Source organism: Lampetra fluviatilis, chromosome 37, assembly GCF_964198595.1.
Source record: "Lampetra fluviatilis chromosome 37, kcLamFluv1.1, whole genome shotgun sequence".
Taxonomy (NCBI): Eukaryota; Metazoa; Chordata; class Hyperoartia; order Petromyzontiformes; family Petromyzontidae; genus Lampetra; species Lampetra fluviatilis.
This window is the reverse complement of record NC_136311.1, coordinates 10,915,997-10,941,342: the sequence shown is the minus strand read 5'-3', so window position 1 is coordinate 10,941,342 and position 25,346 is coordinate 10,915,997. Positions and strand designations below refer to the sequence as shown.

The 25,346-nt window shown below is 49.5% G+C and overlaps 2 protein-coding genes across 2 annotated transcripts in view; one reads left to right on the top strand and one right to left on the bottom strand.

Annotated features, from left to right (window-relative positions):
* LOC144945373 (mediator of RNA polymerase II transcription subunit 13-like) overlaps window positions 1-7,067 on the bottom strand; it is an 80,648-nt gene extending 73,581 nt beyond the window's left edge. Inside the window, 2 exon segments of the mRNA XM_078873862.1 lie at window positions 4,023-4,257; window positions 6,562-7,067. Coding sequence (XP_078729988.1) covers window positions 4,023-4,257; window positions 6,562-6,630 — 304 coding nt within the window. The 5' untranslated portion in view covers window positions 6,631-7,067.
* Window positions 7,068-16,245: 9,178 nt separating this feature from the next.
* TUBD1 (tubulin delta 1) lies at window positions 16,246-24,719 on the top strand. The gene is given in 11 exon segments (XM_078873960.1): window positions 16,246-16,421; window positions 16,423-16,514; window positions 18,133-18,191; window positions 18,193-18,373; window positions 18,950-19,100; window positions 19,782-19,998; window positions 20,712-20,964; window positions 21,723-21,866; window positions 22,200-22,274; window positions 23,839-24,022; window positions 24,567-24,719. Coding segments are annotated over 11 exon segments (1,635 nt in total). The 3' UTR covers window positions 24,670-24,719.
* The last annotated feature ends 627 nt before the right edge of the window (window positions 24,720-25,346 follow it).

Here is a 25,346-nt window from a genome sequence, read left to right as displayed (position 1 = left end):
GGGGGTGGGAGGTGGTGATTGTGCTGGGCTGAGCAAAGGCGGGAGGAATCCAGCAGCCGAGAACAAGCAGACCAAACCGCGGATCACATTTCCTTGGCGAGCGTCAGTCAACTGACTTGCCTGCTGCTGCCTGCCCTCGCTCACCCTCCTCCATCTTACTCCAGAGGCGGGCCTGGCACCATTGGCTGTCCAGCTGACCGGGCCGTGCGTCCCGACTACCCCGTCTAGCTCTGGATAGACTGGGTGTGAAAACATAGCAGCCCATTGTCCGTACAGTTGAAAGGGCCCGCGGGCTCTTTTGGATGTCTTTATAGAGTAGGATGTCTGGATTAAAAGTCTGGCTGGCTGGTGAAGCTGGCAACAGGTCTGGCAGTGGCACAAAGTGAGGACTTTTCAACTAAACGGGCCAACCTGTTGGCCTTTCTTTTAAGTGTTAATTACTTAATTGGTGACAGATTGCTCAGATAAGAGTTTCACGCTAGACACGTATCACTATGTGTGTGTATATATAGATGGTCCCTATGACTAGGATACTACTGAAACTAGATTTCTTAGTTTCAGGGATTTCTGTTTTACCCTAAGAAGTGACATTGCTTTAGTCTTGACTCGGAGCCTCGGGGAATAACCATGCACCAGAAAGCTCTAAAAGAAGCCTTGTAGCCTAGTTCTCTGAACCATGAAGATTATCACCGAACCCTAAAGGTACCTTGTGGTCTAGTTCGACTTGCCTTGGACATTAACACGGAACCCTAAAAGTAGTTAAGGAGCTTTTATCGCCTTTAGTTAAAACGGCACTTATTTTATAAGGAAAAAAAGACCAAAGTGGCAATGCAGAATCCTCTTTCAAACTGTTGTGACAAGATAATGCTTGCCTGGATAAATAATATATGGCATTGTCATAATAAGGTCTAGTTTTTGTGCACTTAAATTGTCACTTTATGCATATATATACTGTACATCTGCTATGCATGATATTTTCTCATTCATAAACATAATGTAAATATGAAATAAAAAAGCAAGTTCACTATTTTCAAGGTCACACACTCCTGCCTTTGCTCGTTGACCTGTTAAACTTAAGCACTGCACGTTAAGTTAGCCCCTCAACATTTACAACTTGCTCAACCTCCGATTAGCACGGTTGGCTACGAACAGTGCGAAAGAACTGTTCGTAGAAGTTCAACATACAGAGTTGAACAATGCAATCCAGTCAATAGTCATAGTATGGAAACATTGAGTATATGTAAAGAAGAGGGGACCCTTAGCAACCTGTACATATTAATTGATTAGAAGGACACTTTCAACAGTTGACTGCCAGCACCAAAAAGTAACAAATCGAGTGGAGGGTGTAATCCAATAAACTCAAACGTCACTTATCCAGAAATTGCGTATCGAGTGGCACCCCTCCCCCTACAGCACATGCCTTTGACTGGCAACAAATGCAAGTTAGTCTTGATGCATAACACGCACTACGCCCCTTGCGTAGTGGATTTGTGTATTGAAATAATAAAAATGTTCATCCCATCGGTCCTGTGGACTTTTCTTAAGCGGCCAGCAGCAGATGACTTCCTTGGTCTCATCGATAGCGGGGCTTGCCCGATGCCATGTGGGCAAGAGCCCTCCCCCCCCCCAACAGACACCGTGGTGCCTCCTCAAAGCAAAACGTCACGACCACGCACAAGTTTACCGTAAGCCGTTGTGGTGGTGAATTGCGTGTAATTCAGGAGAATAAAGAGGGTCATTTTTTTGTTTTCACCAAGTAAAATTAACAATACATTGGCGATTCATTGGCTTTTGACGCACCAACGTTGTTGGTTCACTCTTTTTTCAGCCGCGTTCGTTTCGGCAGGCAAATCTGGATGGACCAGCTTTTACATTCTCAATCCCCATTAGCAAAGTGCAGCCGGTTAAACCAACGCTGTAGGGATGCCTACTATTTTTATCTTCATGCGATAAAAAAACACCATTGTTGGATTCAAAATCCCAAAACACTATACAGTATGTTAACAAGATGGTAGTGTGACCAACCCTCTTGATGGTATAGAAAACATGGACCACACACAGGTAAAACAATTCCCATGAAGGAAATATGGTAACCACAGCAATGAAGTTCCTGCAGAATATTCTGCAAACACGGTCTTCAAGAACATCTCGCAAATAAAGAGACATTAGCAGAAGTTGCTTTAGTTCAGGGCAAGATAATAAGAGGTGAGACTGTGGATGTGGTCAGAACAAACTTGTTATATTATGAAACAAAGTGCTTTGAAAAACAGGAAGTGAGAGAACAAATCAGAGGGAGAACAGACCAAAGATGGGTGGATTCTGTGAAGACCTGAAGTGACATGGAAATTACATTGGTCATCCTCGCAGAGGGATTTGGCTAAACCATCTAACAAAAGACATTTACTGCATAGCACCGCTTTCAGATGCGCTTCTGCGGCCATCTGGAACGCTCTTCCTTCTGACATTAGGAAGCCACCGGAGCCATGCACTTTTAATCATTTAGATTGAAAACTAATTTCTTTAGAAGTGCTCCGAGTTTAGTTTGTTGTCCTTCCCCAGCACCTCCGATTAGCAGTTAGCTACGCAAGGTGCGAAAGAAGTTCAACATAAATAGGAACTAGGAGAATGAAAACAAATATGAACAGTTGAAAGCTAAAAATTCAACCCAATGGCAGATGGAGTAATTAAGTTGAAAAATAAATCCATCACACCCATGCATAACATTTTGTACAATTTTAATTTACTGCACCGAATGAGTCCCATGGTATGCAAAGGCTTTTGCCAAAATGAGCTTAATGCTGTTTGTTTTCACTCGCCACACTGCTGATGACACTCCAAAAGTCGAACCAGGTCTATTTTTTTCCCATTTAAATAAAAAAAACAAATATGGACGGTGGAAAACTCTGATTCAGAAAGCTCGGCATGATAACAATTATTGAAATTTGTATACAGTGAAACACAGATGTTTAGTGTATACTTTTTACGTGTGGACGTATCGGTGAGTGTCTGTGAGATGCACGCAACACCAGTTTATGAGCACCTGTATCCATCGGTCAAGGCGCCAGTCAGAGTAATGTACTGGCCAGGTTGTTTAGCGGTATGTTTATCTATCAGTTCGTCCATGTGTCGTCCCGTGTCAGTTTGTCATGCCATTTGGCCTTTATCAGTTTACGGGTGTGCGATGTGCACGGATGCCTCAATGTGAGACTGTGTGCACAAGCCGCTCTCTCTCTCTCAATCTGTGTGTCCAAATACATATGTCAGTCTTCTTGGCATATATATATTCCTCTCTAAATACTGCATCTGACAGTGTCAGTTAGGTTTGCATGTCCCGGCATGTGTCAGTATGTGAATCTGCTTTTCTCTACAGCTGTGTGAGGGATTTTGGGATGTCATTACGAGTTCACCCAGGTGACAGCAGAATAACTGTTTTTTACGTGCCTCTTTATCTGTATGCATATATAAGCCTGCTTTGTGCCAACACTTTTGCACCTCTGTAGTTATCATTGTGTGTTATTACATGTGCGTCTGTGTGAGCACACAGTACTTCATTTGACAAGGCAGAATGTGCCCCTTATAGCTTCTGAAAGTACTGTATGAATGTATCCTATTTCAGTTAGCGTAAATATTTCGAAGAAAATGCTTCGACTTGAGGATACCTTTTTTTTCTTACTTCTAAATTCGTAATTTAATACATTTGTTGAAATAAATATGTTCAGTTTACTTCATGCGAACGGTTCTCGCACTTGTCAATGCCAGTTCACCTGTGCATTCAATCTGTTCGAGGCTGTCTGTCCAATGATAATCGCACTCCCTCGGCGAGCACAGAGCAGTCAGATAGGTCATCGTAGATGAATGTGCGCAGATAGACACCGAGGTGGTGTGTGCACTGCAAGGGGTGCAATAGGTGTGCATTGGATTGTGTACTTGTGAACGCATGCACGTGCACACGAGATACTCTGGGATAGATCGACTCGCATGGCTCGCCATCTGGACAAGGGCTACGAGCCCTGTGCATTCACCTCTAAGTTCAGGATGAATGACGTCCCCGAGGTTGGGCTGATCACCCCACCAGTAAACCCACAGCTCCTTGAGGCCCGGACTGCCATTGCGGCGCCACACGGCCAGGAGGTTGGTCTGCAGCGAGCGCACGAAGCTGTGCAGGATGGGGTCTTCCTGCGCGGGCGCAGCAATCACAGGCCCCGAGGCCCCAAGGCCACAGGTGTACCTACGCCATTTGATGCCGGTCAGGTCAGCCTGTAAGGTGGTGGTTGGGGTGGGTGGTACAAGTTGGGAGGGAGAGGGAGGGGGGAAAGGCAACACTGAAAATCATGCAGACTCACGCATAGGACACAAGGCATGTGAACCATACAGAAGTGCAGATGAGAATTCCTTCATCCACCACGTGCGAGTGCCTGTGTGTGTGCGTGGTAAATGCATTTCTACACGAACGCAGACTGACATGAGCAGCAGGACACATGCGTGTGCTGCACACTGTACATAGATGCATGTCGGCATTCATATTAAACCGTCACTGAAAAACTTAAGGTGAAAGAATGCAAACTTGCCAATGCTGCTACGTAGACACGTGTAGAAATGAGAACATCATCATAGATGTATGAACCAACAATATCAACATGTGCACGTACGGTGCACACGTGCAGGAATGCACAACACACGTAGGTAGCCAAACGTGTACACATCTTGGTTGGTAAAAGTGCACGCACGTCAGATGACGTGCACTTTGCACATTCGCGTATAGGTACACGGGTACATACACAGAAGACACGCCGACACATACGTATACCTATCCATGTAAACGAGTGCACGACCGGGGGTACTTCTACACCTCTGATTAGCACGGTTGGCGACGTACGGTGCGAAATAAGTTCAAACACGCATTACGTACGAACGACGGATGAAGCTACTGTACTCACGGACACCATTAAGAGACTTGAACACTCACAACAGGAGCACACAGGGCCACTCATTCACACTCTCCACACGTGAATACACACATGCACTGTGAGCACATCACATCCCATGCATATTCAAATGCACATATGTACGCTCAAGACACAAGCACTGGCAGACATTACCTAGACAGTACATCCACGCGCACTCGTTTAAGTCTGGCGAAGACTCGGGCAAGCGAGTTTTGTGTTGAGAATACACAAATGCGCGCGTGTACATGCGAACATAACTAACGTAAGAACACGCATGTGCAACCCACGGCTTGCGTACACCAATGACGTGTGCTGCTGTCACACCGACACTTCTGCACACCACAGGACACAAGGCAAAGATAGTCGATAATTGGTAGATGGCACGTACGCGTACCCACAGCACTTCGTTTGCAAACACGACCACAAGACTGGGGCCGCCGTAGTAACGAAGTATAAAAGGGCCGATACAATCCCCGAAATAATAAGTCGGAGTTAGGATAGTTGGAATGGATTGTGACGCTCTGCATGTACGCGAGTTTTATTCTCGGAAGTATTAAATTAAAAGTATGGAAACCAAATAGTCGAGCATATTTGCAATTTGTCATTTTAGCTCTGCTTTGTAACTCCATAGTTGTAATCAATGATTTGACCAATCTGGTCGCTTTTTGATAGGCAAAGTCTTTAAATATCATGGCAACTTTACACGAAAGTTCCATTCATACTGGATCACCTTTACTCGAGTTATCGTGTCTCCCCGCCGTTTCAGACAAATGGCCAGACGAAGTGAACCGATGCACAAAAGCTCTAAACCATTGACGGAGAGCTTTCACGAAACACAAAACTAAAACTGCGATAGTTTTAAATGCAGGAGGAGTGGATTTGGAGAGAGTTGGGTACGGGGGGAGGGCCGGCCGTGGGCCACCCTCTCCGGCCTGTGGCGAGACGAGGCCCTCTCATCGGTTTCGAGGCGGTAGGGCCTACACGTCCCGCGGGGAGGCCTCAACGGCAAGGCGGCAGCGCATCCAGGCAAGAGCGGGGAGGTCGTAGGGGGGGGGGGGGTGAGAATCCCCGAGAAAAACAACGCGAACCCTCACGAGCGAGCTCCACCTCGCCGGGGGGTTTGATAGATGGGTGGGGGATAAAACCACCACCCCCACTGAGTAAAGCCTCGCACGACGGAGCGAACGTCGCAACAATAGGTGTTAAAAAAAAGATGTTAACGCACAAAAATTAACATAATGATGACGATAATAAAATAAATTATCACTCGCAAGAAAATGGCCGCTGTAATGATTCTAGAAGCGGGGCGGTAATTCTAGCGGCGCGGACTCTCCCGCCGTCCGTCCGTCTCTCTCGTCTACCGCCGTCCTTCGACGTCGTTGTCGTCTCTCTCTCTCTCTACCACCACCCCCACCCCACCACCACCACCAAAACCTTCCCCTCCCCGCCGCTTCTCCGTCCTGCGGCGTTCTCTGAGCTCCGAGCTCGCTCGGCGGCGGCGGCGGCTCTGCGCGTGTGGGCACGGCGCTCGCTCGTTCGCTCGCCCGGGTGGCTTCGCTCGCCTTGTCGCTCTCCTCTCTCGCTCGCTCGCTCACGGCCGCCCCGGCTCGCTTACCAGGGAGAAGAGGTTGGAGTGGCAGTCTTCCAAACTGGCGCCGTTTGCCACCCAGCTTGCGGCGGTCATGCTCCGTGCATGACTCTGGGCCCCGCGGCAGGAATTCTTGGTTCTCCTCGCTTTTAGCAGTCCACCAGTCTTTACCGCCAACAACCAACCACCACCGCCGCTGCTGCTACTAGTTAGTACTTACTGGTTTACTACTACTACTACGGCTGTGTGTTTATTCGACAAGCGAAAGGTTTAGCACGGACGGGTAATAAAAAAAAGAGAGAGGCGAGATCAATTTCCTCTCAACTCCGCCGCCACCGCCGCCGCCGTTTTGATGGCGACTCGCTGTGGTCACCCTCGCGAGTCGCCGTCGCTATTCGCGTGAGAGCGAACGAGCGAGCGAGAGAGACGCGGGGGGGATCGGTGGTGAAGGCGCCTGGCGCGGCCGTCCCTGCCACAGCGCCCACGACTCGCGCTGTAATGGCGACAATAATGAGGCGGGCCCCTCCCCCCCATCCCCCCCCTCCCCCTCGTAGCCCCTCCCCCCCCTCAACCAACCCTCCAGAACCCCCGCCCCCTCATCCCCCGGCACACCCCCTCCCCCGTCCCCCGCATGCCGAAGTCTCCTCCCCTCAGCTCCTGTGTCCGCGCGCCGCTATTGGCGGGTTCGTAGTCGCGTGACGGCTGAGGGGGCACGCGAGCAGCCTTGTGGGGGTGGGGGGGGCTAAAAAGGGGGGTGGTTGGACCCTCCCCCCCTCCCCTCAGCTCCACAACCCAATCCGAGCCCCGCCCCTCCCAACGGGCGCGCGCGCGCGTGCCGTAATGGCAGTGTACGGCGGGCGGAGGGGGGGGAAGGTGTGGGCCACCGGAAATGAAGGAGGGGGATTTGAGAACGGGAAGGGAGATGGAGACCGGAAATAGAAGTGGGGTGGGAATTGGGGCGGGCGGGCGGGGGGGTTTGAGGGGAGGGGTACGGCGGAAATAGAGGGGAGGGAGAGCGGAAATGGAGGCGGGGGAATAGAGGGAGCGGGGGTGGGGGCGAAAGGGAATGTGAGGGGGGGGGGCTGTGTGGGGAGATACCTTTTTGGTTATAAATATGAAATTGAAAGCTCGTAAACACACAGATACATTTTACACACTACGTCAATACCGAGCTTAGACCTATATTTATTTAGGCCCAGAGAGAGAGGGAGAGAGCGAGAAATAAAAAGACCACAGAGCTACAAAAGGACAATGAAGGAACGTGAAATTTAAACTTACGCATGAATGCAATACTTTGATTTGTTACAATTTACAACATGTCCTTGTCAATAAAAAAAAGAAGCGTATTGGTTGTCGGCATGGTTTGAGTGTGCAGGCGGTGCTACTGCGGGAAGGACATTGCCTGGGGAATGAAAATCCCTGAATGATGGGCAAGTGAAGCAATCAGTTTTTAGTAAAAAAACTGAGTTTTTTTTTTTTGGGGGGGGGGCAGCGAATGGTCTCCCAGAGTTGCTGCTGGTGGGGTGGCTACGGGGTAGTGAGTTGTGTGTGTGTCTGTGTGTATGGTCTGTGTGTGTGTGTCTGTGTGTGTCTGTGTGTATGGTCTGTGTCTGTGTGTGAGTCTGTGTGGCTGTGTGTGTGTATGTCTGTGTGTGTGTCTGTCTGTGTGTGTCTGTCTGTGTGTGTGTCTGTGTGCGTGTGTTTGTGTGCGTCTGTGTGTGTGTGTCTGTGTGTGTCTGTGTGTGTGTCTGTCTGTGTGTGTCTGAGTCTGTGTCTGTGTGCGTGTCTGTGTGTGTGTCTGTCTCTGTTGTGTGTGTGTCTGTCTCTGTCTGTGTGTCTGTGTGCGTGTGTCTGTCTGTGTGCGTGTGTGTCTGTGTGTGTGTGGCTGTGTGCGTGTGTCTGTGTGTCTGTCTGTGTGTGCGTGTGTCTGTGCGTGTGCGCCTACCGCGCCACTCCGACCAATCGCACACCACGATTTCGTAATTCGCCTTCCTAAGGTCTTGGGGAGGTTTTTTTCCTCTCTCTCCTCTGTCTCCTCTGTCTCTCTCTCTCAAACACATGCCGAAGTGTCTGTGGTGTTACTGCTGCTGCTTTCTAGAGATGTTCACCGTGTGGTTGTCTCGTTAGCTACCTGGAGTGCAGAGTCTCGGTGTAACTGCACCTAAGCCCTGCCAGTCAGTATAGCTTACACTGCCGAGACCCATAAACTAACATAGAACATGCAGGACATATAGGAGGACACTTATAGACTTACGTAAGACTTTCTGTTTGACTATTGTGTCTTTTTATTTTATACCAGTTAAAGCTCTTTTTCAGAAGCCACCTGGCGGTCGCAAATAACAAACTCGGCGAAGTTGGCGGCTTATATCGTCGCGGGGAATTTATAGCAGTAAAATAAATACTCAATTAAACGCGTGGTGATGTTGATTCTAAATGTGTGGGGTGATGGGGGAAAAAACCCCCACGCGACCACGGGAAGAGAGAGAGAGAGAGACACCGCCAACTTCACATTTAGAGCAGGCGTCAAAGATTGGGTTCGAACCCACAAACTCCGTTGCATACCAGGCGAGGTAGTTAACATCTCGCCACCGTGGTGCCCCCAAATTAATTATTCCAGAAAAAAATACACACACATTTTCCTTTTTAGCCCCCTCCTGCCTTCTAAAAAAAACAGTCGTGAGATTCGGTGAGGTTTTCCCGGATAAAAAAAACACAAGAATAACTTCATAGTATTGCACCCATAGAATAACGTGGAAGCCTGCCTTAGTGTAGCTGTGGAGTGTGCAGGCGGTGCAACTGCGATGAGGCCCACGTTCTTGAGGGGGCAGCCCCCCCCCCATTTAATCATTTGCAAGAGGGCTCATGAAAACCACTGCTACATTATTGCTCGAGCTGTACGTACAGCAACGCACACTGATTCATAATTGTTTTTTTTACACGCTTTCTTTTAACTCACTCTGTGGTTGTCGTTGTTGTATCCTCAAATCTTGTAACTCAAATTTAACACACTTCCCAATGTGGTATCGACTGCAAACGTGGGACACTTATGTCATACTGATGAAAATACTATATTGTATCATACATTTTTTTTATATATTTTTAAACATTCTTTTTTAATATGTTATATTTCGGCTTGGGTCAAGCCAGTGTAAGACGAGGTTCCTCGGTGACAAGCAGTGCCGGATTAAGCTAGTGCGGGCCCGTAGCACATGTTATAAAGGAGCCATAAACAAAAAACACAAATATTTAAAAAAAATTTCACTTGCATAGTAAAGTAACTATTTTATCATTTGCTATACAGCCAGATAATACGACAAATCGCGAACCTTAAACACCCAGTCGTTGATAAAAGTTGAAGGCGGTATAGTACTATAGTAATAGAGCAAGTGCAGAATCACTGAACCGGAATTGATATCTTGGAAGCATTTAGCGCGGGGCCCTTGAAAGTGCGTGGCCTGTAGCATTTTTTTCCTTTTCGATGTACGACTATTTTTTCACTGATGGACAATAATACAGAGCTTACTTGCACAAATACCCAACTTTTCCTGCCGCATCATAGGCTCACGTCACGTTCGCATTGACTCTTTGATTCGCGTGTGTTTCGTTTATTAGCACCAAATACCAACAACGTCTGTTTGTTGTGCAACATTTCCTTAAGGACCCAGTGTCCGTTCTGTGCAATGTTGATGTTTGTGTCTTTGTTTTGTTTATTGTTGCTGCTGCTGTGGTCACGTGGCACCACGTGGCACCACGGATCTGTCGTCTAAAAAAAAATATCCGGGCAACTGGCGAAACGGGATCGCCTGTGTAACAGAGATAAAAAAAATCATAAACTCGAACCCAACTTGAAATCCAGCGAGCCGTGGGGTCCGAGATCCAAACAGCCACGTGAATTCCTTTGCTCAGCATTTGTTTCAAGCCTGTTTAACATTGACTGTCTCATGCACCCCCCCCAATTCCCACTCCAGAAGTGTTTGTGTTGTCGTTGTTGTATTGACCACCCCCCAGCCCCCTCTACCCCCCATTAAGTAAAACCCTGAGCATTTAAGTAAAACCCTGAGCAAGTGGCACGATATTTTATTAGGGGAGGAAATGCAAATGTTTTAAAATCATCAGAAGAAAAGAGATTGGTGTGGCGAGATTATCAGTCTTTGAATTGCCCCCAGCCCCGCCCCTCGCCCCCACCCTTTACCACCCCCCGCCCCTCGCCCCGCCCCTCGCTCCCCACCCCTCACGCCCCCCAGCCCCTCGCCCCCGCCCCTCACGCCCCCTCCCCCCCACAGCCCCTTGCCCCCCTTTAAACAAGGTCAAGTTACAGAGTTTCCATACACTCAGGCTGTGCTTTCTGAAATATAACAAATCGTTATGTTAAAAACACTAAACTGGAAAAGAAGAGAAAACCAATAAATGAAATGTGGTGTACCAAATAAAATTCCAAAGCAATGTATATCGCATGGCTCGGCCTAGAGTCCTACTTTTGCCATTGTTATGCGTTGAAACACAATTGATGGCTGAACAAAGAAACAAAATACTATAAACGCGTGATGTTGATCCTAAATGTGCAGGGGAAAACCGGAGGACCTGGAGAAAAATCCACGCGACCACGGGGAGAACTACCTTGCCTGGTATACCGGAGGTCGTGGGTTCGATCCCGAACCCGGACGCCTGCTGCTGTATATCAGGAGTGTGCGTGTTCTCTCTTCCACATGCAGAAACGAGTATTTGCTGGAATGCATTTCGACATGATGAGCCACTTCGTTGAGCTATCATTTGTGGTCAGGTGGCTTCTGAAAAACAGCTATATAAAGCTCAGGGGACCTCACCTGGTAATATACAAAAAAGTGCATCAATGTATGGGCATCTGTGAAACAAGCTTCATAGCTTATCGGATTCCTCCAGTATGAATAAATATTCTCAGTGAGAATAGCAGAGAAGCACACGGAGACGTATGGAGGGAGATAATCGTTTAAGATTGTGAGATATTCGGCATGAGAGAGGCAATGGGAGTGAGAGATAATAAGCATCGTGAGAGGAACAAAATGAAGAACGCGATTTTGTGTGGTGTCGTGCGGTTTCTATCAGTCTGGAACGTGTCAATTTAGCAGACTACGATTCAATCTCCGGGCACGGCAGTTTGAGACAATTGGACAAGTTTCTTTAAAATCTCCCCCCAAGACCACTGTCCACTCAGGAGTACGAATGGGCAACCACCACAGTAAGTCAATGGGCAGGCCGCGTAAGGTGGAGTGAAGTGTGGGTGCAGTACTCCGATGAGTTAGGCCATGTACCCCGCAGATAGATCTCTAGAGGTCCCGCTTCGATCTCTGGAGCTAACTCTGGCGGGACGCCCTTCCGCCATCAGGGTTAGTGAGCAAAAAGTTTCATGGCTGCACCTCGACATTTTACCAACATACTTAATTTGGAGCTTTCGTGACTGCAGGAATTACTCTTTGGTTCTTTCGGTAAAGTCACGTATCAAGAGAAAATAATCAATTAAATACTAGCATATGACGTTTCGATTGCAACACAAGCAATCATCATCAGGTATAAATGAAATAGAAACACATATCTAGTATACTTAGAAATGTAATGTAATACAACAGAGAGTCGGATAAGGGTGTTGACTGTTATGTTATCCGACTCTCTGTTGTATTACATTACATTTTTAAGTATACTAGATTTGTGTTTCTATTTCATTTATACCTGATGACGATTGCTTGTGTTGCAATCGAAACGTCGTATGCTAGTATTTAATTTATTATTTTCTCTTGAAACGTGACTTTACCGAAAGAACCAAAGAGTAGTTTACCAACAGTCGAGTCGTATATACAGGGTGGCCCCAAAAGCCAGGCACACATCGGGTTATCTCATATAGTTTAACACTGGCATAAAAAAGTCCCACCTGATGACGGAGACTTGTGTTGCCTCCGAAACGTCGTGATTTATTATTTGATTTCTAATATTATTTTTATTATTTATTTTTACCTACGTGACTTTACCGAAAAAATCTAAGAGTATGAATCCTTGCAGTCACGAAAGCTTCAAATCTAGAATTTTAAAAGTGTACTCTTTACATTTATATTTCACTACGGTGGCTAGGAGATGTTATCACCCTCGCCTGGTAGACAGGAGGTCGTGGGATCGATCCCGACCCCGACGTCTGTATGTTTGGTGTTTCCACGTTCTCCCCCATGATCGCGTGGATTTTTCTCGGGCTTCACCGGTTTTTCCCTCCACATTTATTAACATTCATTTAGGGTATTTGGCTGCTATAGATGTCCACGTGATAAGCCACTTCGTTGAGCTATCATTTGCAATAACCAGGTCGCTTCTGACAAAGAACTATATAGTGTCATGGAGCTTTACCTGGTAAAATAAAATAGTTTTTTTTATTTATATGTTTCTTCTTCCTGTGGGTACACCTCAAATCCGTTGTTTACAAAACCCGACCAAGAACTATGTGAATGAATTGAGACAAACATGTTTTTTTTTATGATTATTGAAAGATCACACCTGTAATATATAGTTTTAAGTCCTAAATTTAAGCTAATGCACCCATGTATTAATGCTAATGGTAGTCAATTTGAACATTTGTTATCATAAATGAAGTAACCCGATGCGATTTGTTGAAATATCATAACCCTATGTGTCCTGACTTTTGGGCCACACTGTACATATAAAATTTCGAACTGAAACTTATGCTTAAATCATTTGCTAATGCCCAAGAGTGTTTAGCTCCAGAACCGATGGGAGCACGATTTTTCCATGCACCGTTGAAGTGATGCAGGACCACATCCATTCATTTGAGAATATCCAGACAGTCCCAAAAGGCACGCTTGAATGTTGTGCCGTGCTTGCATGAACAGCGAAAACAATTCAGTGAAGCTATTTTACATTTGGCATAAACTCCACTTGGCTGAACCTTGGTATGTAAAAAAACGCGTATTGCAAAGTGGATTTTTTTTTAAATCTCAGATTCTTATACAAGACAAACAAACATTCTGGACCCAAAACATCTGCCGCACAGATCATTCCTGCACTTTTCAGTTCATCCAAGTGAGCACTACACAATTTTTTAAAAATCATGGTTGATGAACACAGGCCCGAATGCCCAGCAACAAACATTCCGAGTGAAGGTGCAACAGATGTGAGTCATTACGTTTCTTGAATAGAATAACGTGTGTGTGCATGTGGAGAAAGAGACGGTCGCAGGGAAATATAAAGTTGAGCAGCAGTGATTTTGACCTGCTGCGTGTCCGGTGCAGATAGTCCTCTATGCGAGTGTCGGAATAAATGAAGGAAGTTCACAGGAGCAGTAACTGTTGCAGCGCCAATCGAAGGGTGGCGAGGCACTGACGAGGCTTCTCAGCGGTCTGCCATATCGGTTTTCGACGCATCGACAACGAAATGCGCATTCTGCGTGCGAAACACTCATCAGCCCGAAGCAATAAGCGAAGCCAGCAATTCCTGAAGAACTGCCATGTGTCGTCATCGAGCCTCAAGACACCGTCAATAAATTGAGCAAATGCGACGAAGCAACAGGCAGCAGCAGCGAGACAGCTGTGGACGGCTTCGTCCATATTAGGACTCATCAGTACAACACAGTCACCAATGCCAAGTCCACCTCTGGGAGCCTCACGCGAAGGCAGCCCACTTTATATACCTTACGCAGAGCCAAAAACTCGCCAATTTGCAACAATATTTTTTTTATCTGTTAAGTGACGACAAAACCGGGGGGGGGGAGTGGTGGGGGGGGGCAAGGTTACACCTGGAACAAACTTCCTCTGCATGTCAACACATTCAGCCTCACTCTACATTTTTCGTGTTTCCCGTTAAGCCTCTCACTTATTTTCTCTTGCTCACCCCAACTCCTCCTCCTCCCTTCCCCATCACTAACTGCATCCCTCTTTAACGCGTCGTGGGCTTTCGCGATCAATGTAATTCGTAAGAAAGGTTTTTTTTTGGGGGGGGGGGTAGATCGCGTAAATATAAACGTGTTGTTCACCCACCGCCACAATTTTGACACAAAAAAAATTGCCCGATGAAGCTCATTGTAATTACCAGCGAAACGTCGGACAGGGCTCTAATTGTACATGTTGTGGGGATTACTCTCCAGCACACCGGTGTGCTGAATTGGCGCGTTTTGTTTGTGACTTGTGACAAACCTTACTAATTGGCCGTGTCGGGTGGTGGTGGGTGAACGACACATTTGTATTTACGCAATGGAACCCCAAAAACAACTTTATTATGAATACGCCCCCTCTTTACAAACTTCCCGCACCTCCGATTAGCACGGTTGGGCTACGTATGGTGCAAAAGAAGTTCAACATGCACGCATGCATAGCCATTCATCACACTCACTCATCATTGACCACTCATTGTCACGCTCATCATCGTTCAATTCAAACATCATCATATTCATCACGCACTGCCATCATAAACTCATCTCATCGTCACACTACTCTGCTGTACACATAGTTAATTCTCTGTCTAAATTTAGATAAGATGATACACTGGAAATCTGCGTGAGATTAATGTATGAAAAATAAGAATCGCTTTATTACCCTTTCTAGCAATAACATAGGTGTGAAGATGTTTGAACACCAAACATAAACCTTTTGCAAGGAATGATGGTCCGCATTAACCACGGTACTTGTGTTGAACATGCGAACAAACACATGGCACTGATAATAATTTACGCGTTGTCTTTGAAACGGATTGGCCTCCACCAGAGACACAGCCTTTCCAAAAGGCGCCCTAATAAATATGGCTTAAGGGCACGTTGTACATTCGAACTAGTTTTATTAACAGTACAAAGGCCAATTCAACTTATCAGAGGGCATCTTTAGCTCGGCTTGAGCAGTTAGAAGTATCTGAGATGAACGATTTTCGGAGACCTCCGAAGAGAGAGCGCGTTACTGCCCCCACGTGGCGAGTTCTGGAAGCGATGCTGCCCATGCAGCTTCACTCGAATTCTTCACACACTGGGCAAAAAGGAATGTTGGTGTTGGGAGAGAGAGGTCAACTCTGAAATTCCGAATTTATAGACTTCTTTTTTCTTACGGCTGCTGATGTAGATGCAGAGACGCCAACAACTACAATCTCACATTGAGGTGGTCAAGCCCAGGTAACAACCGCGTCAGTAGTATAGTAGTAGTGTAGTAGTAGTGGAGGTAGTGTAGTAGTAGTGTAGTAGTAGTGGTTTAGTAGTAGTGGGCAGTGACGTCATTATACACGATGACGTCACCTGCTCGTTGCCAGAACGGTGACATCACCACTAAGGAGACCTTGTGTAGTGACGTCACCCGCGGCGGGGGGAGGGTTAAGGCGCGCTTGCGTAGTGACATCATGTTACGCGAGCGGGGGGGGGTCATGGCGCGCTTGTGTAATTACGTCATGTCACGCGCGGAGGGGTTATGGCGCGCTTGCGTAGTGACGTCATGTCACGCGCGGGGCGTGTCGTGGCGCGCTTTGAATTGAGGTGGCGGTAACTACTGTACGCGTACAGTGCCTTCGTTTGTCACTCCACTGCTGGATGAGGCAGCGTCGGGTGTGGGTCGCGCATCTCGCAAACAGCGACCAGGTGAGACTCGTAAAGGCGCATTGCAAACCCGCCGCTAATGCACCGTTGCACACAAGCATCAGCGCTGGTTGCTATGCAGTACTGTACTACAGTACTGCATAGCAACAGTGGTTGCGTCTCTTACCGCGATGACACTTTTGTTTTACGCGCAGTTCTGTGAGAAAGTTGTTCTCGAGGCGGCAGTGTTTGCTTTCATTCATTGTCTGCGCAAACTTTGTCGATTCGACTTTGAATGCCAGGGCCCTTACGCCGGAGGCTCGTTTGACCATACTTCACCACGCTGGTCACGCGCGCCCCCATGGTGTGACCGGCTCCTCGGATGGACGCCGCTCGTCGCTGACCCGACAGCCGCGGCCAAAGACTCCAAAGGCGCCGTCTCGCCGGCTTCGTAAGCTTCGTAAGTTTATTGAGCTGACCACTGCCTCACCACCCCCCACCGCTCCAAATCGTGATCGCTTCGATCGATGATTTTCACTCACGTGCAGGGGTGAGAGGGGGGGGGACTGTCGTCGATAAGAAGACATCGTCGGTGTGAGGGGGGCCGCCACTCCGTTTGAAACTTGTGGTGGAGCGGGGTGGGGGGGTGACAGCACTAAAGGTCACCAGGGGTCGCACTCAAGGCCACCAGGGGCCACACTAAAGGCCACCAGGGACCACACTAAAGGCTACCAGAGGCCCCACTAAAGGTCACCAGGGGCCACACTAAAGGTCACCAGGGGCCACACTAAAGGTCACCAGGGGCCACACTAAAGGTCACCAGGGGCCACACTAAAGGCCACCAGAGGCCCCACTAAAGGTCACCAGAGGCCCCACTAAAGGTCACCAGGGGCCACACTAAAGGCCACCAGAGGCCCCACTAAAGGTCACCAGGGGCCACACTAAAGGCCACCAGAGGCCCCACTAAAGGCCACCAGGGGCCGCACTAAAGGCCACCAGGGACCACATTAAAGGCCACCAGGGGCCGCACTAAAAAGCCGCCAGGGGCCGCCAGTGGCCCGCAGGTCTCGCAGTGAATAAGAACACAGCGTTTGGTAGTGAGCCATGGCTTCTGTAAGCATACACCACCCCCACACTAATTCGCATACCTGTCAACCCCTTATCAGTGCCCTACCTTATTACAGACCAGCTCAGACTTTATTGGTCACCCCGTGCCCTTATATATATAACATTTCATCCTTCAAAGTCCCATCGCAAGGGAGAAACACAAACAAATAGACCAAAAACTAAAAAAATGTGTCCGTATTGAAGCGGCCGTACTCCGTAGGGACCTGAAAACTCAATTTCCCTGGACAAGAATATGGAGTAAACCGTATGGGTTGACGGGTTTGGATTCGGGAGTCAAACTCGCACCACATGGCAAGCCAGATGTGTTCCCGTCACAACTCGCACTCGCTCGTCGGCAGTCAGCGCTATCATAGGACTCCACTTATCCGCGGTGATATGGGTGACCAATATCGCGGATACTATTAATCTGCGGGGTTATCTGCCACGTGACTCCACTTATCCGCGAAACACAAATCGCGGCAAAGAGGAGTCCTCAAAGTAACGCTGCTGCAATTATGCACTCAGTGCATTGTCGCAGATTTAAGGTTTGTAAAATTACATTGACATTTTTTATGGACGTATGTGAAGGAGACATTGCCGAGTTACTGTTACCAGGGTTAGTATGCCATATTGTGACGATCGTGGGATCATCGCTAGAATCCAATTCGTTTGAATGCAGATGCAGCAATCGCCATTGACACGAATGGAGATTGTGTTAACGATTCCTTGAGGCTGTCAAATAATTCCTATTCCTATGTCTCTTTTTAGATGAATTGGATGCAGCTTAAGCATCCACGGAGAGAACACGCAAACTCAAAATTATCAGGGGTCAGGGTCGGTATCGAACCCACGACCTCCTGTATATCAGGCGAGGTAGTTAACATCTCCCCGCCACCATTCTATCAATCTGTGCGTCCTCTTGCATTTCCACGTCACTCTCGCTTCCCTTTTCCTCATCCCCCTGCCCCTAGGTGCGGCGGATCCACATATCAGCCTGCAAATTTCTCAGGGCTGCCTCTGGCCCCGCAACCTCAAGAGGGCCAATGTCGGTGGTCGCCCTACAGCTGGGCCAGTGCGGGAACCAGCTGGGCAGCACGTGGTTCGATGCACTGATTCATGACGTGCGCCCCGCTCCGGGGCCGCCGAGAAACGACGATGCGTGCTACCGGGAGGCGGCGTTGGAGCGATACTTCCACAGCCCAGCCGGATCCGGTACCCAGTCCCTTGGGAGCTTGACACCTTCCCTCCCCCCCCTGGGTCGTGGGCCCCAGTTTTTTAAAGAGTTGGTCTGGATACATCTCGCCACGGTGGCTAGGAGATGTTAACTACTTCGCCTGGTATGAAGGAGGTCGTGGGTTCCATCCCGACCCTGACGATGCCTGTTGTATATTTGGAGTTTGCGTGTCTCTCTCTCATCATCATCACGGTGGCTAGGAGATGTTAACTACCTCGCCTGGTATGAAGGAGGTCGTGGGTTCCATGCCGACCCTGACGATGCCTGTTGTATATTTGGAGCTTGCGTGTCTCTCTCTCTCCGTCTCCCTGTGGTCGCATCAACTTTTCTCCAGGTCCTCCGTTGTTTTTCCCTCCACATTTAGAATCAACATCACACGTTTAGATTATTTGGCTGCTATAAATGTCCACATGATGAGACGCCACTTTGTTGAACTATCATCTGTGGCCAGGTCACTTACCTGTTAAAATATAAAAAATAGTTTTTAGTTTAGCAATTGACTGCGTTAACAGTTGATGTTTTTGAAGCGAAGTGGGGCGTCCTGCCACTCGCAGGACTCCCCGAGGCACGGGCCGTGCTGGTGGACATGGAGAGGAAGGTGGTGGCACGCAGCGTGGCCATGGCGGCACGTTCGGGAGAGTGGCGCTACGCCGACGGGGCAGCCGTTTGCCGGACCAGCGGCTCCGCCAACAACTGGGCGTACGGGTGAGTGAGATGGTGGCCCTGTTTTACACGCTTCATCATCATCATTATCGTCATTATCAGAATGTCGACGGAGGCCGTTGCATCTACTCGGATGGTGGCAGCGCTGTAGGTCGCGTCGAGTTCCAAGCCGGTGTCTTAGGTGAATGTTGTCGCATTGTGTGTGTCCTTCCCGTTGTGCGTCTAATGCTCAATCACCTACACAGTTGACCACTCGATTGTCCATCAGCAGAGCGTCCTAAATGCGGATTGACCGTGCTTGTGACAAAAATAATTAAGTCTATCTACACCACACCGGTTTAATGATTCGCTGCTTCTCACTCATCATGGGACTTCTATTGGGATAGCAGGAATTTATGTACTGTACACGGATATGTTACATTATTATTATTTTCATTCGATACATTTACCGTACAAGTTATATTTAACACGAGAAAGTATTAATAACATTTTATATTCAAATCACTTCCTGTTTGGCGTTTGGCTTGACGTAGGGTAACGTGTAACAAAAGGAGGGGGATGTCATATTACAAACCGTGAACTGAACCCATTTCAGATTGCGTATTGCGTATTTGCCGATGGGGGGTATTCTCAAGAACACAATCCCCCCCCCTTCCTCCCCACCGATGCACAAGGGTTTGCTGTGTAAACAAACACACACACTGTTGTCTGCATTGTGTGCAGCTTTGCAGGGCCGGGCGAGCACTGCCTGTCGGAGGCAATGGAGAGCGTGCGGGCGCAGGTGGAGCGCTGTGACCGCCTCTCGGGCTTCCTGGCGATGATGAGCGTCGCGGGCGGCACGGGCTCGGGCCTGGGCACGAGGCTGTGCATTCGGCTGCGCGACGCCTACCCCAAGGCCGGCCTCCTCAACCACCTCACCTGGCCGTACAGCACCGGGGAGGTCGGGCCGCGGCGCACAGCGTGGCCACAGCTGCCTGTTTATTGTTGCCCCCCCCCCCCCCACCGCACCTCCTTGTGATCACTGTTTCATTGCTTTCATGGCTTTATTTTGGTGATTTCGAAAAGTGTATTGGTTTAGCCAATACGGAAGCTTGTGTTGCCTCCGAAACGTCGTGATTTTTATTTTATTTTTATTTAACTTTTATTAATTTTAATTTTTTACCTACGTGACTTTACCGAAAAAACCTAAGAATATGAATACTTGCAGTCACGAAAGCTTCAAATCTAGAATTAAAAAAGTGTACTCTTTACATTTATATTTCACTACGGTGAAATATAAATGTAGTACAGAGTTAGACTGATGGCCTTAATCTAAGTTGTCTTGTTATTGTTGTTTCACTTGCATCCCACTGGGATTTTTGCACACAGCGTTGGTGTACGGTGTTTTTTCTGCAATATGTTGCCGTCTTTTCTTGGATTTTCTGTTTGCACTCAGTCACATATTCACTTTAAGATGTTTTTTTGTTCATGTTTTTGTTTTTTGTTTGTTGCGGTTGCACCCGATTCAAGAGCCGAATGGCTCACAGGGCTATACCTAATACATGAACTTGAAACTTAAAACTTGTGCCAGGAGTGGCCTGAGCAAGCGTTCGTCAGACTGCTTCTTGACCTCTTCACCTCCTCCCTCTCCCCCCCTCCCCCCGCCCCCGACAGGTGATTGTGCAGAACTACAACGCGGTGCTGACTCTGGCCCACCTGCACGGCTGCTCGGACGCGCTGCTCGTGCAGCAGAACGACCGCACGCACCGCGTCTGCGCACAGCTCCTGCACCGGCCGGCCGTCTCCTTCTCGCACCTCAACGCGGTGGTGGCCGCTCAGCTGGCGGGTGCCCTGCTGCCCGCACGCGTCCGCCGGGGCCCTCCCGCCGGTGGGCCCGCGGCCGGCGCCTACCTCCACGACCAGCTCGGTGAGGCAGGACGCAGGGAGGAGGGCGACGCAGGCGAATCAGGCGAAGCGTGCGTGAGTGAGTGAGTGCATGAGTGAGTGAATGCGTGAGTGAGTGAGTGAATGAGTGAGTGAATGCGTGATTGAGTGAGTGATTGCGCAAGTGAGTGAATGCGTGATTGAGTGAGTGATTGCGCGAGTGTGTGAGTGAATGCGTGCATGAGTGCGTGAGTGAATGCGTGCGTGAGTGAATGCGTGCGTGAGTGAATGTGTGATTGAGTGAGTGATTGCGCGAGTGTGTGAGTGCGTACGTGAGTGCTTGTGTGCGTGCGATTTGTTGCGAGCGGCGTGGTGGAGCCCAGGGCTTTACTTCAGCCAGGTTACAGGCACCCGCATCTCCGATTTTCCCGCACCTTGGTACGCTGCCAAAGAAGTTCAACATACATACATTTGCGGACGCACGGAGGTTGCGTGTTCGGGTGCCTGTCATGTCTTCCCTCTTTTGTGTCGCCCTCTGCGGTTATCATTTGTACCATTGGTGGAGCTGCAGCGTTAGCGGTCAGTGTGTTGAGCTACGGACCTGGCGACGCGAGTTCGATTCCCGCTCGTGACCAATAACAGTGACGATTATCTGAACCGGTCCTGAGCCTTTCCTGGGTCAACTCTGCCTCAAACGGAGTACCTGGTGCGATCAGCACTGGGGAGACAGAGGTGGCCGGGACATGCCCCAACAGCCTGTCAGAGGCTACACGGCGCATCTTTGTCTTTCGTGTCTCTCAGGCGAGCTGCTGCAGGCGTTGGTGCCGCACCCGGAGCTGAAGCTGCTGTCCCTGCACGCGGTTCCCCAGCTGCCCGAGTCCTCGCGCGACTTCACGCGCTACGATTGGAAGGGCCTTCTCTCGGAGCTGCACAGAGAGACCCAGAGTAAAGTCTCAACTCCGCCTGCGTGTAGGCGCGTGCGTGTAGGCGCGTGTACGTAACGCGCACGAACCCGGACGACCCGAGTTCGATTTCCGCTCACGGCCAACACCACCAGTGACGATTATCTGGACAGGTCATGGGCCTCCCCTAGATCGACACAGCCTCAAATGAGTACCTGGTGCTACGTGTGCCGGGCGTGGTGCTGGCCACCCGCCCCTTCATGTGCCGTGCCAGCCTTCATAGGTGCTCGCTAACAGCACTTGTCCCTACAAGCCTATTAAAGGTTATATGGGTGATCTTTGTAGTTGACTCACCGAGTCCTCTGCTGCGTTGCAGGCCCTGCCCCACCGCCGACCTCTCTTGCCCGTCTGCTGGTGCTGAGAGGGCCAGATGCTCACTCTGCGCCGCTTGGTGAGTTCTTTTGGTGCTCGGTTACAGAAGGGTTTGTCTGTTGCTCAAGAGCTACTGTGATACTCAACTATTCGTGTGCCCATTGAGCCACTGCTCATCAGAAAAAGTTCATTACATTTAATTAACATCATGCCCCGTGGTGTTGTTACACGCTGTCTCCAACCCCCGTTAACGCTTTGTCTCTGGCCTCTCTGTTGACGTGCTTACATGAAATAGGGCCGATTCCTAAAACGTCACGCCGCCGGCGATTTCTATTGCGTTTGTACCTCTAAGGCCACAGTGTTGATGACAAGTGTGTGGAGTTTGTTGTTGTTCTGGCACATGCTGGCGAGCCGTGCAACACACGGCCGCAAACCACCCCACGAACTTCGCTTGTTAACCACCACTGCAGCGTCTTCCCTGGAGAGCTCGTACACGGTCCCGTACGTACACGGTCCCGTACGTACACGGTCCCGTACGTACACGGTCCCGTACGTACAGGCATTTAACAAAACCTCTCCCAACGTCCACTGCGTTTCCACGAGGATCTGTACTTGGGCCCAGTGCCGTACTGTGGCCCCAGCCATGCTGGGCCTGTCCCGAGCCGTGCTGAGCCCTGTCTCCACAAAGCAACGTGTACAGGTAGTCCTCTACTTACGATGGAGATGCGTTACGACGACCTCATCGTAAGTCAAAAATAGTCGAAGATGGCCTAGCCTACCCAGGAGTCTTAAAGAATGGTGATAATTTAGCAAAACAGAGCAATTTACAGTACCGTACTGTATAAACTTCATACTGTATGTGTTTATTAATTACAATACTGTATTGCACAGTAAAATATAAAGTAAAAAAAACAAGGTAAATTCTTAGCCTACCTATATGAACTGCAACTTCACACAAGGCGGGAGATGCGTAACATCCCGGCAGCGTCCCAACGTACAGTATCGTACCTCATACGCTGCTGCGTTTGCCTGCCGCGCGAAATTTTAAATATTTAACAATTTTGTCGTATCGTAAGATCGAAATATCGTAAGTCGGAGCATCGTAACTCGGGAACTATCTGTATATAGGTGTCATATACAAGTGTGTTTGTGTGTGTGTACATTAGGGAGCGGTAGTGGTAGCGATTATCACGCTGTGCTACGAACCGGGCGACCCGAGTTCGATTCCCACTCACGGCCAACACCAGTGACGATTATCTCAACTGGTCCTGGGCCTCCCCTAGGTCGACTCAGCCTCAAATGAGTACCTTGTGCGGTTATGTAAACATCGTGGCCAGGCGTGATGTTGGCCACCCACCCCCTCGTGTGCCGTGTCGGCCTTCATAGGTTCTACTCGCGAACAGCACTTGCCCCAACAATCTTTTAAGGCTATACGCTAGTTCTTTGTAATGAAGTATACACACACACACAACTCGTTTATCTGTCTTATACTTCGCACCCCTATCGTGTTCTGTACTGATTGTTGTTGTAACGTTCTGACCTGCGCCTACTGGACACCTGTGAAAAAGAGCTTTACAGCTCATCGGATTCCTCCTGCAGTACAAACACACATTTGCGATTCTGCCGGCGCTGCGTGGCGCTAGGCGAGCTGGCGGCAGGCGGCTCGCTGTGCCGCTGGGTGCCACCTGAGGCGGCGTTGACGGTGTGGAGCGAGCGGCGCGCGCCCACCGGCTACGGCAAGTCGGCCACGCTGCTCGCCAACGACACGGCCGTGATCTCCCCCGTCGAGCACGCCGTCTCCAAGGCCTGGCGCATGTTCGTGTCCAGGTAAACCGCATCGGCTTCCTGGCCGCAACGGCAAAAGCAACCGTACCGAATTTCCGCTCGCACATCCTAGCGGCGTTTTCTGTTGCCGTTTTGCGGAGCCAGAATCGAGGCCGGTCTGCCCTGGCCTCACAAGACGGCATCTGTGTCTGGCTCTCGGGGACACGCGTGCCGTACGCGTGTAAGGCACGGCGGCGCGCGTCTCCCACACGCGTCACCCACACGCGTCACCCGCACGCGTCACCCGCACGCGTCACCCGCACGCGTCACCCGCACGCGTCACCCGCACGCGTCACCCGCACGCGTCACCCGCACGCGTCAACCGCACGCGTCACCCGCACGCGTCACCCGCACGCGTCTTGACGAGGCGTCCCATACTCCCTTGAGAACTAATTTCTTTAGAACACCTTTTTGTTTAGTTTGTTGTCCTTCCCCCGCACCCCTGATCAGCACCGTTCAACATACGTACAAACAAACAAACATAAATACCCGTGTTTGTGTGGTAATTGTCGTGAAGTGCGTTTAACAATGTGAACCATCTTTGCAGGGCGTACGTCCACCAGTACACGCACCACGGCGTGTCGGAGGAGGACTTCCTCGACAGCTTCACCCTGCTGGAGCAGGTCATAGCCAGCTACCGGCAGCTGTAGCTGGGACGCGGCTGAGTTACCGGCAGCTGCAGCTGAGACGTGGCCGTTATGGAGGGGGGGGGGAGCAGAGGGGCTGAGCCGTCGACACGGCGGATCTCGTCGACGGCGCTTCGGATCTGCGATCCACGTGTTCCGGCCACAGGCGTCGCACGCAAGCGGGGAAATCCGCCAGAGCGCTGTCGCCTGCCCACCCTGGCTCCCTCCCGGTGTTGTACCGGCTCGGCGCGATGCTCTTCGAACCGAACCTCGTTGCTCAATTCATGAACCAAGGGCGGTTCGACTCCCACTGGGCCGTGCAAATGCGGCAGTCGTCGGAATTTCCGTTGAACTCTGTTTGGAGTTTAATGTTGCCCTTCCCCCACACCTCCGATTAGCACAGTTGGCTACGTAAGGTGCGAAAGAAGTTGAACATACATCCAAACACCATGCATTCGTTTGTGTAGCTCTGAAACTCGAGCATTCCATTGAACACATTTGCCGAACCTGGCCACGTTGGCGAGATGTTAACTACCTCGCCCGCTTTATAGGAGTTCGTTGGTTCGATCATGACCCTGACACCTGTATATTTGGAGTTTGAATTCTCTCTCCCCGTGGTCACGTGGATTTTTCTCCAGGTCCTCCGCTTTTTCCCACCACATTTAGAATCAACATCACCACGCGTTTAGAGAGTAATTATC